General features: G+C 52.1%; 1 protein-coding gene across 1 annotated transcript; it reads right to left on the reverse strand.

Annotated features, from left to right (window-relative positions):
* Positions 1-5,405: 5,405 nt before the first annotated feature.
* Positions 5,406-12,414, reverse strand: NR6A1 (nuclear receptor subfamily 6, group A, member 1; the record flags this gene model as incomplete). Its single annotated transcript, XM_010078455.1, has 4 exons — positions 5,406-5,931; positions 6,898-7,050; positions 9,238-9,359; positions 12,160-12,414. Coding segments are annotated over 4 exons (619 nt in total), but the record flags the coding sequence as incomplete, so codon positions are not given.
* Positions 12,415-12,902: the final 488 nt, after the last annotated feature.

The following is a 12,902-nucleotide window of genomic DNA, read 5'->3' on the forward strand; positions in this document are numbered from 1 at the left end:
GGACCCGGGCGCCAGCCCCGGCGCCGACGGTGCCGACGTTCACCGCGTGTCATGCCGAGGCAACATCCTGCTTCCCTGATTTACACAAGGGATCGTGCGAAAAATGAAGCGTTTTACTGGGAGAAACCATCACCTGGAATACCAGCGGAAGGACCCAAAGACTGGGACCAACCCATCTTCGAAAAGTCCCACAAAAAACCAGCGATGGGCCAGCACGCACCCAGGGCAGCAAACCGGACCCGTGTCCCCTTGGAGCCGCCCCCTGCTCGTGCCCAGACACACGCCCAGGGCTCCACGCAGCCTCTGCGCCGGGACAGAGCTGGAGCTGGCCCCAAACCCCAACGGGCTGAGCCACGTCCTGCCCCGCGGCTGCAGGGGTGGGGGGCTGCACCCCGCTGGGGGGGACGCTGCAGCTCAGCCCCTGCCAGCGGATCGCAGACCTTCGCCGTGCGGGGACACGCGGGGTAGCCCCAGGACGCTGCCCATGCTGCCAATGGGCTGAGAGCACGGTGGCCATGGGTGCTGGGTGACAGCACGGCGTGCTCAGCCCAGTGCCGTCCGGGGGACCAGGTGTCCAGGGGGTGCAAAGTCAAACCCCTCCCCGCGGGTTGAAACGCTCCTGCAGGAACAGGAGCCCAGCCACAAGCCACAGGAAGGGAAACACAACTCCAGCCATCGCCCCTTCTTGGCTGGACACAGGCTGCCAGGATTTTGTTTTTCACACAATCCCTTTGAGATGATAAACAGGATGTCACACGAGGTAGTTTTGTTATGGAAATTGAGTCAATAATGTTATCAACTATTACAAGACATTTTATAAATTGAAAGAAAACAATGAATCACAAAAGGCTTTGTTAAGGTTGATCATCATCTGGTTTCAATTTCTGTTTCTTTTTGCCCTTGGGGGCACTTCTCCCACTGAACCATGTTGCTTCTTTCATGGACCTGTTAGAGGGCAGCTGCACAGGAGCTCTTTTGAATTTTTTTTTTTTTTAAGAGGAAGATACTGCCTGGACTGGCCTCCCCAGCTGTTTGCAGGGCTGGTTTGAACTCAGATTTGCAGATCCTGGCCAGTGGGACTGCTGGACGGTGGGTTCCAGCTCTGCAAACTGCTGCTGCCCTGGCTCAGTGCCGGCCCTGCCACGGCCGCATTGGGCTGGACCGGCCTTCGGATGCTCGGAGCAGCGGAATCGAGCTCCTGGCACATGTCAGGACCTTTCTCAAGCAGCCTCAATGAACCTACTGCCTTACCGACCCACGATGAGAACGTTGTACTGTCTGGAAGTTAAAATGCTCTAATTCATCAGCAACAACTTGAGTACAGAACATCAGCACCAGCTGCCAGGGATGTATTGAAAAATTTCCATTTTCCCCTTTTCCATGAGCCCTCAAACACATTTAACACCAAAGACCGAATAATGAGGTATTTCCAAACCACTGAATGTGGAAATACAGTTTCCCTGTCCCGCGGAGAAGGGCTGGGCACCACGGGGAGAGGGGCTGCAGCAGAGGGGAGCAGGGCAGCCCCAGCAGACCCCCTGCTCCCCCGAAATGGGCTCAGCCCTGCTCTCCCCCCAGCCCCCCGGGCAGAGCAGACCCCAACATCAGTCCTACGAGCCCCAGCTCCCCTGGCCGCGGCCGGCAGCGTGCAGCATCGGGATGCTGTTCCCTTTGGATGCATCAAATCCTGCAGCAGGCAAACTTCCCACAAGCCAAACCAAAAGATTTCCCCCAAAAATCTCTGCCAGGGGCTTTATTCAGCCTCCGATGGGTTCTCCAAACAAGTCACGAAAGAAGCAACTGTCGCAACATCAAAGCCAGGGTTTCTCTGGGTCACATTTAAATACTTATCCCTGAGCTTCTGCGTGCTGCGAACAGCACACCGTGAACCCAGAGAAACGCCGCAGCTTGATCCTGACACCCCACGCGATGCCCCCGACTCACACGTCATCTACAACTTAGAAATCAGCTTCATACTTAAACTAGTTCCCCAAGTTTCCCCCGTTCTCCTGCCCTTTCTGTGGCAGGGATGATTGCCGCTTATTATCCTGAGAAACACAGAAATAACAACATTTCCACAGACACCCAGCTTCGCAGCTTCAAATCAAAACCAAGAAGAAAGAATGAACGGTAAACAGCACATTCACAGGAGAATCTTTTGTTGTTGTCGTTTTTTTTTAAAAAAAAAGTAGTAAAGATAAAAGAAATTCAAGTTTTTTTTTCTTTAAAAAAAGGTTGGTTTGAAGGACAAGACTTAAAATCCTAAACCCGAGGTGGCGGCGGTTCTGTGCAGAGCCTGAAGAGCTGCTGCAGGGCAGAGGGAGGGACGGGCAGCGAGCGGCTCGACGCCAGCTCCAGCCTTTGCACGGGGGGGCACAGCCCCCAGACCCCACCGGCAGCGGGCTCACCCGAAGCAACACCCCGGCACAGGGAAATGGGTGTTCCCAGGGGAGCCGCTGGAACCCCACTGACCGCTTTGCACCGATCGCCCCGAAAACACCATGTTCCCCCCTTGGTCTCTGGGGGAGGGAGGACTGCAAAAGCTCCGGATTTTAGGAATCACAGAAAAATCCAGAGCTGCACCCTGATGACCCGAAGCGTGCGGTGCCTCGGCGCAGCGCTGCGGGCTGGCAGGCACGAGATGGGAACGATGAACGCCATGGGCACTATTAACAATTAGAAGGTAATTAATACACATGCAAACAGCCGGGGGTTACCTCCTGCAGCACCCATTCTGCCGTGCCCGGAGCCCGTCGGTACCCAGCATGTCTGAGCATCCTGGGACATGGATGCTCAGGACAGCGACTCGCCACCGACACAGACCAGGAGCAACTCAGCTCATGGGACAGAGCCTGACCCGGGGCAGGCAGTGGATAAAAACCCGTCACTTGCAAAAACCTTTTGTTCGGGTCCCGGGGTCTGGCCGCTGGGGCTGGGTCTCAGCCCCTCGGCTGGCGGCAGCGGGTTCTGCTCAGCTCTGTACTGGGAGACGAGCCTCAAGCTGCGGAGCAGCAACTGGGCAGAGTCCCTCTGAGTCTGCGAGCCTGAGCCCATCAAATTTATGTCCCAAATCCCTGCTCGGATTAAAAGTAACTCTTCAGCCTTCCATCTGCACAACCGCTGTGAAGGAGAGGAGGGGGTCAGTCAGCCAATTTATCTTTCAAATCGGGGATAAAAATTGACTTGTCATGGCAGAAAATTCTACCAAAGACTATTATTGTTGATGGATTCCTCTATGACAGAAGGTCAGATAAGCAAGAGCAGATAGATACCGAAGATAATGAACTTCCCCCTACTAGCATTAAGCACAAATAAAATATGAGTCCCTGTAAACTGTACGTTACGTGAAGAATGGAACAAAAATTCCAACCTTTCCAGGGTGTCCTTCAAACCAAATTCACAAATACATCTAGCGACCAACCTAACGTCTCTACATCTCTAGCTACGTTCCTACCTTCTCATAATACCTGAGTTTGCAATGCAACACATTCACTTTACCCTGTTCAAAAAATACAAGCCGTCAGAGGACTTGGTGCAGAAGATATTCAGAACGACTGTCCGGTGAGCTCGACTCTGGGTCGGTGTATCAGCTTCTTCCTTACTCGTCAGCTGAGTAAGGCTCTGCTACTCCCTACACCACATGGGTTATTTGTTACCGGATGCTGCTGCCAACCAACCTTTGTAGAATTTGCTTTAGACAACAGAAAGCAGAACATCCGTGTCCATTCGTCACCATAAATGAATTTAGGTTTGTTGTTGGTACAGCACTAGTCTTGGGAGTCTCTTTTGGATAAACACAGAATATCTACTAGATTCTGTCTGTTGGGTATTTGGCAACAGGATGACCACTTTTATGTACACTAATTAAAACAAACTCTTAATTCATCAACAGATCATAATAATTCAGTCGCTGTAGAACAGAATTACTCCTATGCAATTTCAACAATTCCTCGAGTGTATAAAACAGCAAGCCAGAAGATAACCCGTAATAAAAAGATCATATCAAGCTATTTGGAAATTAAACTTAAAAGCTGAGAAATACTTTCTAACTTACAAACAGATACACTAAAATCTTCCCACTTACGCTTGAGGTATAGGCTGTATGCGGAAGGCTTTCCTGAGAAACACGCGCTCGTCTCATTCCACAGCCGGAGAGCAAACGAGATTTACGGAACCGCCTTTGGATCGAGAAGCTCGAAGGAGCTGAATGCTGCTGGGCCCAGCAGCCGATACCCGTAACACCCTATCCAAACAGGGACAAACCAGCAGCTGGCGGACTTTCACCACCGAGCTGGAAGATGCCCCAGTGGGACTGCGAAGGTGGCGGTGGCACCGCGGGTCTCCGGGAGCACCCGGGCCACGGCTGAGCTGCCGCCTCGCCGAGATGTGCCAAGCCAGTTCCCTCTGCCCTGGAGGAACAGAAGTTGTTCCCCAAAATATTTTTAAAACAGCATCCAAAAATTTGTTGATGAACCCTCTTGCTACATAAAGATCAGGTTCATACCCAAGGACATGGGGAATCCAGCCAGGGCGACCCAGCTGCCTGGGAGAGCGACTGAGCCTTCAACAGTGAATTCTCAACGCAGGGGATGAGAGCACGAGCATCTCGTCCAACCTCCCCACCACCCCAGCAGCAGGAAGCCCTGAGGTCACCCAGGAGAAACCCCAGCTTTAGCTGAGCACCACACCCAGCACCTGCTCCAACAGCTACCCTGCTGTCCCGAAAGCAGCTCTCTGGGCAGCGGGGTGGTGGGGAGGCTGCGAGACGGAAAATCCAACCCCTGCAGCACCGAGGGCAAACCAGATCAGTAAATACTGCATCAAACCCGGTTCTTCCTGGTGAGAAGGGACTCCACAAGCAGCAGAACAGTCCTGGTAGGATACCCCTATGAACCAGCAGAGAAAGCTGTGCCAGAGGACACCAGGGTCCCCGTCCCCATCCACAGGTCTGACCGCAGGGTGGTCGCCTGCTCCCAGCAGCGGCTGCGCGGGGTGGCAGCAACGCCGGCGACGCTGCAGCGCTGGAGCCTCTCGGCAGCCATGCACCGCCCGGGAGGGAGGCACATGCTAAAGGGACAATCCTGCCTCTGCTCTAAGGTTCTCCCTGCTTCTGTGAACCTAAAATGGATGTTAAGCGATGATAAATTATTTGCAGTTCTCCAGCACCAAGAGAACTTTGTGTAACGCCAGGAGCCTGCTACGATCCGCAGCGACCTGACTCCAGCCGACGGGAAGGCGTGCGGCCGAGGGAGGGGCGGCTGGGGCTGGGGCAGAACCCACTCCCACAGCTCCCTGGGGGACAGGGCAGTGAGCCCCCACTCCTTGCCTTTTAAAAATTATTATTGGATGCAAAGAAAACAAGCTTGGCACTTCTCTAACACCCGCTTCTCCAAAATCGCCCGTTTGGGACTCTAACGGCTCCGGCGATGCGGTGAGGCCGTTTGCTCTCTATGACAAACGCTTTTGGATACAAATCACGGAAAGAGCAGTGTGCGAACAGCATCTTGAGGTAGTCTTAGTCATCTCAGTCCCCAGCCCCAAAATACAAAAGCACTAACCCTAACAAACACTGTAACATTAAACATCTTCACATTCTGTAAACCGCTGGAGAATGCATCTGCTGCATTCATACAGAACCATGTGCATCGTGTTGAAGATCATACATTCAACTCTGTCGTGAAATAAATATATAGGAAAAAGAGTAAAAAAACAAAAACAAACAAAAAAGATTCTTGCTACAATGGCAGGGACGCCCACCGCCCCGTCTCCTGCCCGGACGGCGTTCCCCCCTCCCCCGCGGCGAGCCAGCTCCTGCCCGAGGCTCCGGCCGGGCGAGCTGGGCTCACTCTTTGCTCACGCTCGTCTTGCAGGAATGTAGAACAGCCTTAAAGAGGAGAGGCAGCTGCTCCAGGGGGACATTCACCATTTTTCCTGGTAAGAAAAAAAAAAAAAATTAACCAGAATTAGCAGCCACTCCTGAATCAGATTTCAGAGACACCTAAGCCAGCAACGCTGGAGACGGTTTTTCCTTGAACCTCTCAGAGAAACAGTTAATCATCCTCCTGCTGCATTAGACATTTGATATTAATTTGGACGCAACGGGATTTATTCTTTACTCAATTGAAAGCAAAATAAATGGGCAAAGTCAGATCAAAACGATTTATCCACAATGGAGCAGTATTTATAGAAGCCGGGAAAGACTAAATCCCGTCTCTCCTCTAACCCCTTGTTGATCTCAATGAGTAAATGACGAGAGCCACCCTGTGATCTTTATCTAGTTCGTTACAATCGAGTCGGATGGAGCATACGGAGCCTTGACATGGGGAGGCAAGTTTCTCCCTTTGCCATAACATAAAACGATGCTTCAGCGACAGCAGACCCTGCAGACCCAGCTAGTGCAACTGCATCTGAAAATCCCCCCGTGGATTTTGGAGGTCCGGACGAGCTGGAACCTGGGGGTTAGCTGCAGGTCTGCTGCTGCTCTGTTCACCACCTGCTCCTTAATTAAGCAGCATTTCAGGGATCTCTATTTCTTATAACTACTCAAATCAGGATTACACCCTTTGGAGACAAAACGCCTCCGAGTTGGGACTGAAAGGAAAAAAAAAAATAAAAGGAGAACCCGACCAAAGTACTCAAAGGGGGGCAGGTCAGAGCAAGGAGCGGGACGTACCGCTACACCCGCCAGCAGCACACTGACAGCCTGCAGAGAGCCAGCCCGGCTGGGTGAGCCCCGGCCCAAAGGGGGGCGAGGGGCTTCAACAGAGAAAGGTCCCACCCAAACCTTCTCCACCCAAGACAAGAAGGATTTGCTGTTATAAATTCATTTTCTTCTAAAAGCAAATTTCATAACTTGCACATGATCCATCCCAGTGGGAGAAGAAGTCAGAAAGTTACCTGCAATATATCGTATCTCTGGCAAACACATCATTAAATCCGGAAAACGGTTTGGCTGGTGTGGGTACTTGTACTCCGTGAAGTCCTGGCAGACGTACCAGTAGCGCTTGTTCAGCTGCTCCAGCTGGGACGCGTTGGTCAGACCCCTGATGTCTGAAAGCGAACATGATTAGAGCGATGAACACACGACAAAAACACCCCAGAAGAGCAGCAGCCTCGCACGCGTGGCCGTTCTTCGGGTCAGACAGACCGACTGCTAGGACTGGGCTGGGTCCCTGCTTCGGAGACCGGCTCAAGCGCTCAGTTAGACCAACATGAAGAACTCCCGTCATCCCTCCCGCCGTGCCGGCATCACAGGTGCGTCTCTACATGCACGTCTGGGCACAGGATTCCCTCCCAGGGAAGACCAGGATGAGCACAGCTCATGTCCTAAGCCGCTCACGCCCAGAGCTCAGCACATGCTCTGGGAGGTAACGGCCCCGGCAGCGCTGAATCCCGCTGGCGGGGCGTAAAGCAGCCACACGCCAAGGCTTCGTCCCCACAGCGGGTTCAGCGTAACCCTCCTCGGACAGAAACACGTTGGTTTCAGGTGTATCATCCTGGCTGGGGAAGGCACTCACTCTGTAATTCAAGGTATCGTCATAGTTCTCCCCACCTGCTTATGAATTCTGTCCTACGAGCTTTATAAAGTCACTAACTCCTTATTTTTAAATCTAGCGTTGCCAATGTCCGGCAACGTACACAAAGGAAAAACAGACGTTCCCAAGCCATCAAACTGGTGGCAGGAAGGGCCCCTGCCACCGTTCAGTGTGGGCGATGGCACTGGCACGCTGCCGGGGGCCGGGGAAGGGGCTGGGGCCGCCGCCGCGGGCGGACCCTCGTGCAGGCTCGGCACTGGAACACCATCTGACGGAAGAGGCATTTGTCTGCTGCCCCAAAGCTGACTTTTAAAAATAATTCCCAGGTATTTCACAATAAAAAATTGCAAACTTCAACTAAAAATAAAAGAAGACAGGAAGTTAATGAAAATACATTTCGGAAAACAATGGGGACAGCTCGAGAGGCGCATTATCCAGTGTCAGGAAACTGCCCAGGGAAGCAAAGCGGAACCTCGCCCGGCACAGATTGAAGCGTCAGCACTATCTGCTGCGGGAAACGAGCAGGGGAGGAGGGAGCCCGCCGCACATTTGCACCAACTGCAACTATCTTTCACGGTAGAAAAGACTTTGGGGACATTTATTTCCAAAATTACAGCTGAACACCATCCACTGAGCGTTTGTCTCCGAAGAAACATCCTGCGACAACCACCGTCCGTGAAAAGGGATCCAGGAGCAGCGGCTTGAGACAATGTATGGGAGTGGAGATGGGGACGAACACTACTGAGGAACAAAACCATCTATTCCAAACTATTTCAGCCTACTACAGTTGTTAGGAAACGATCAGGCTCTTCTCACACATTGAAGAATTATTTTGCACGAACTCTGAAATAAGGGTCGTGTCTTGTGGCAGGCTGGGCTGCCAGGTCTACCCACTCGTCCATCAACAGGATACAGTCCCTCCTTAAGCAGAGTTCATTGCATAAATACTTCATTCGTGATTCCTTTCCACTTTAAAGACTTAGCATTGGGTACAGAATCTAAACAGGAGGAAGCCAGCTAGGTGACCTAAGCATATATCCTGAGGGTAAATATTTTAAAGAGTCAGAAAAGCTCTAGAAAAAAAAAAAAGGAGAATCAGTTTTACAAATTCACCTTTTAAAAGCAGAAAAATGAACAAAAACATTTTCTAGTGGGGGACCTTTGAAAGCTTGTTATGCAAACAGCCAATGCTCACTACAGGAAAAAAGCAATGCAAATAAATGATTTAAAACTATCATTTAGTGAATTGCCTGAACAGTTACCTAGAGCAGTAACACTTTTAGATGACACATCCTGCCCTGATGAAAAGTTGTCAGCAGCTGGGAAGTCATCACCCACCCAAACCTTACCCAGAAAGGTTCCCCCAGCCTCCCAGCTCTGCTCTGATTCTGCTATCGGTACCGCTGGTACGCGTGTGAAATCACACACCCACTGTCCCTGGTGTCTAGATGTAAAGGCAATTAAAATGGGCCAAGCAAACGAATTCCTTCACTTCCAGAATTTCTCCATGCGGGTACCCAAGAATCGTGCTCTGCCTGGCGCACGGTTTGCATGATGGCAACACGTACAGAGAGGTTCTAGAGCTCGAGTCTCTCCAAGGTCCCAGAGCCCCTCCTCCCAGATCTTGCTAGGGCAGCCGAGACTGCTCAGTGTTTCAGACAATTCCTCCTGCGAGGCCGATATCGTCTCTGCACCGACTCACCTTGGTTTAGGAAGTTAATGGCTTTCATACAGGCGTACTCCTCGTTGCTGACCTTCAGCTGGTTAAATTTGCGGAAGAGGTAGATCAGCCGCTCCATCACCTCCATCCCCTCTTCACTGAATCTGGAGGAGAGAGATCACACATCAACACACACAGCTGGAAAAGCGCCCGATGGAGAGTCTGCAGGTGCAGAACAAGGTCCTTCCTCTGCAGAAGCGATGACCCCGGGCACCCCGGAGCCGCGGGGGCGCAGGCACCGGGCAGCAGCAGAGCTGGGGAGTGCGGGGGGCTGCCGGAGCCCGCGGGCACGCTCCAGCACCATCCCACGCCTGCCCACAGCCAGGAATGGCCTCTCGGGAACGCAGCTCGCAGCAATACCCCCTGCTTCAAAGAAACCACGTATTGCAGAAACGCTCAGAAGAGGGACAGAAGTGCTCAGGGAAGCATTGTACAGCACAAAGAATAACAGCAGAGGCAGAAAGACGTCTGTGAATAGAACAAAAATAGAACCTGTTTCACGGAATAATACCTTATTTTGGCATATGCGTTTGTTTACTTCAAAGTTATTTGTAAAATGCACGGTGGAGTTTGACCCCAGAGAAGTGAAAACAAACTATCTGAACCGCAGGTCACTGCTTCGAGAAAGTAATATTGTCAGCGATGAAAGCCTTGTCGGCTCATCTGAAGTTGTACAAGTTTTCTTGCTCTCAAGTTGACATTAAAAATCTTGCAGGTGCAAGATTGCAAAGCTCAAGAAGTTAATGAGCACAAAGACCACTCAGTCGTCTGTTGGGTTTAATTGTTTTTGGAGCATGCACATTTTTACCAGCCACTCATCACTTCATAAATCCAGGAGAGCTCTTCTCTCGTCCCTGCAGTTGAACTGGCTTACTTTGCCGTGCATACTTTCCTCCCCCTTTCAAACAAAGCTGTTCTGTTTTTCACAGCCCTATTTCTTCTCGAGGACTGACTCCTCCACACACCTCTCCTCGCAGTTTACACCAGGCTGGGAGTTATCGGGATCAGCCAGGGAGGAGGGGGGAGGGAAGCGCTATCAGGAGTGCTGGGGGAGGTCAGGAATCTATTCATTTCATATTCATCTCCAGAAAAACAGCACAATAAAAGAAAACATTGGCTCTAGCAGGCAAACGGAACATTCAGCCAGTTGTTAGAAGTGATTAAAACACAGGGGCTGGGGAGCTCATCCTCTGCCTTCACCATCACCTGCCTCAGCACGAGCACTGCTCCCGGCATTTTGCTAATTAAGAACAGAAATCACCCCCAAAGTGCCGGGCTCTGAGCGCTCAGTGAGGTTCCTTCAGCCAGCTGGGAGACCTGATGAACCCCAGTTTGCAGTCAATCCTGATCTACGCCAGAGGAACGGGGGCTCTTTGGGAAAGCCACAAGCTGGACACCTCTCCAGTCCAAAGGGACCAGTTTGTCCACAAGTGTGTCCCACAGGGAGACCAAGACCCACCAACCACCCCACTGCCGCCCGCCGGCAGCCGAGCCAAGGCTGAACCCCTGTAAAGACAACGGGGAGGGAGCCGTGCCACGAGACCCCTCCTCTGTGCAACTGCCCGCTCCGTGGTTTTTTCGGTGGGCATTTTCCCCGTGTCACTAATGCCAATTAATGACACTTGAAAAGCTAAATCAGAAGAAGCGACTGTAGAAACACTTGTCTCCCAAGAACACCTATTTTCATCCATGCACACAGATCTTCTCTGAAGGACTTTCAAGGCGACCAGCTCTGAATTGCCGGTTCCCGGAGGGCAAGGATTCCTCTTTTGTCTTGTTTTCTTACCTCTCGCTTGTATTTATCACAAACCCAAAATGAAACAAACACTTCTCTTTCCAGGCTCTGACCAGGACGGCAGGAACAAAAGGCGTGGCTGAATGCAGAACAAGTGTTATTGCGGTTCTCTGACCCTCGCTGTTCCTCGCAGGAGCAGCACCAGATGCACGATGAATGGCCGGGCAGAGCTGCGCCGCGGAGGAACCTGCCCCAGGAAATGAGACACCTGGGTCCAGCTCCTGGCTCCTCCGCGCCCACAGCCGGCCAGCCCCTCTGGTTGTCAAAAGAGATGCACAAAGGAACCCCACGGAACCGCCAGATACTGCGACAGCCGAGGACCTCAGCAGTGTTTAAATCTCTGCTCATCAGAGACTTGGATCCGTTGGTGACTCCTGCGAAATTGCCAAGCCTGGGCAATGGGGCAGGTGTTAAAAGGGAGGGTGGGCAGCAGTTTCCGTAAATCCCACCTATTCTGCTGTAATATCGTGAGATTATGAGTCTGCTACCAAAAGGAGGATCCGTCTGGCACCAAGAGTACAAAGCAAAACACCCAAACCAAAAAACAACGCCCTGGCCAGGATGATAAATGAAAGGCAGGTTCCTCGGAGCATCAGATAGTACGTACTATGGAAAAACAAGAGCTAAGTTGCAACATCTTCAAATTTATGTAATCAAAACAATGAAATAGCAATTAATAATGAACACTTTGATAACACAGACAACCAGCTTTGTGAGCAACCTTTCCGCTGGCCCAATGGGTTTTTAAATAAGACCTTCCATCCTGTATCTCAGGGTTACCCAAAGCGTTGGGTATTTTACTCTCCCCATAATAAAAGCGGTTTGTGGGGCTGTGCTGGAGGACGACAGCATTGCTACAAGAACTTCAAACAGCAGCACACAGCATCGTGCACCCTTCCCAGCAGAGGGAAGTTCTGATTCAACACTGACTGACCATGGTGCACTTTAAACCTGGAACAACCAACCATTCCCTAAGAAACAGCCGTGGGTGAAGCGACCCATCCCAGCAGAGGTGGTTCGGTGGTGACAGGGCGCCCAAATGCCATCCTCCCGACGGCTCCTCCATCCCCAGATCCCAGCCCTCGCCCAAGCTCAGCTCCACATCTCACCTGTGCAGCTCGTCATCAGAGGGAGAGTACTTGGAGGTGACGTCCGCGAGGTCACCAAAGATCTGCTTGCTGTAAACAGTCAGCGAGGAGAGCAGGATCAGCTCCTGCCACGTCGAGCTGAGCAGGCAGGTGTAGTCCTTGATGGAGAGCTCGCAGAAGAACGGCAGCTTCTTGATCCAAGCAATCTGCCTGAAAAGCAATTCATCCGCCAGACGACACAACAACGCAAACAGCTCTGCCTGAGTCACTTTGTACCTGCAGGCACAGTTAACACGAAGGCATAGAAACAATTAACAACACGGAATGACATCACCTGACGAGGCACTTGAAAAGCAAGGCAAACGCCGCAGGAATTCAAGTGCCCGATGTGCCCAGACTGTCACCTGAGCAGGAGGCACGACGGCCAGGGGCTGCGAGGGAACCCCCCAACCTTGGGGGTCACCCACCTGGCCAGCACCCTGACCACCCCGGGGTGACCTGGCCCCAGCAACAGCCCGCAGCTCTCACCAACAGCCAGACCTCCCAGCTCTTCTCCACCCACGGGTATTTTTGCAGCTACCCTATTTTTGCACAGTTAATGCAATCTCAGGGCTGAAGCCCACTGAACCCGCTCCTCCTCTGGCTCAGCCTGACACCCCCTGAGGTCCGTGTGCCCCCGCCCCAGCCGAGGGCACAGGACACCCATGGGACGGGGGCTGCTTCAACCTTTGCACTATGGCTGCATCTGCGCCCACGGGACACAT

The sequence above is a fragment of the Pterocles gutturalis genome, unplaced genomic scaffold, assembly GCF_000699245.1.
Source record: "Pterocles gutturalis isolate BGI_N339 unplaced genomic scaffold, ASM69924v1 scaffold2373, whole genome shotgun sequence".
Taxonomy (NCBI): domain Eukaryota; kingdom Metazoa; phylum Chordata; class Aves; order Pterocliformes; family Pteroclidae; genus Pterocles; species Pterocles gutturalis.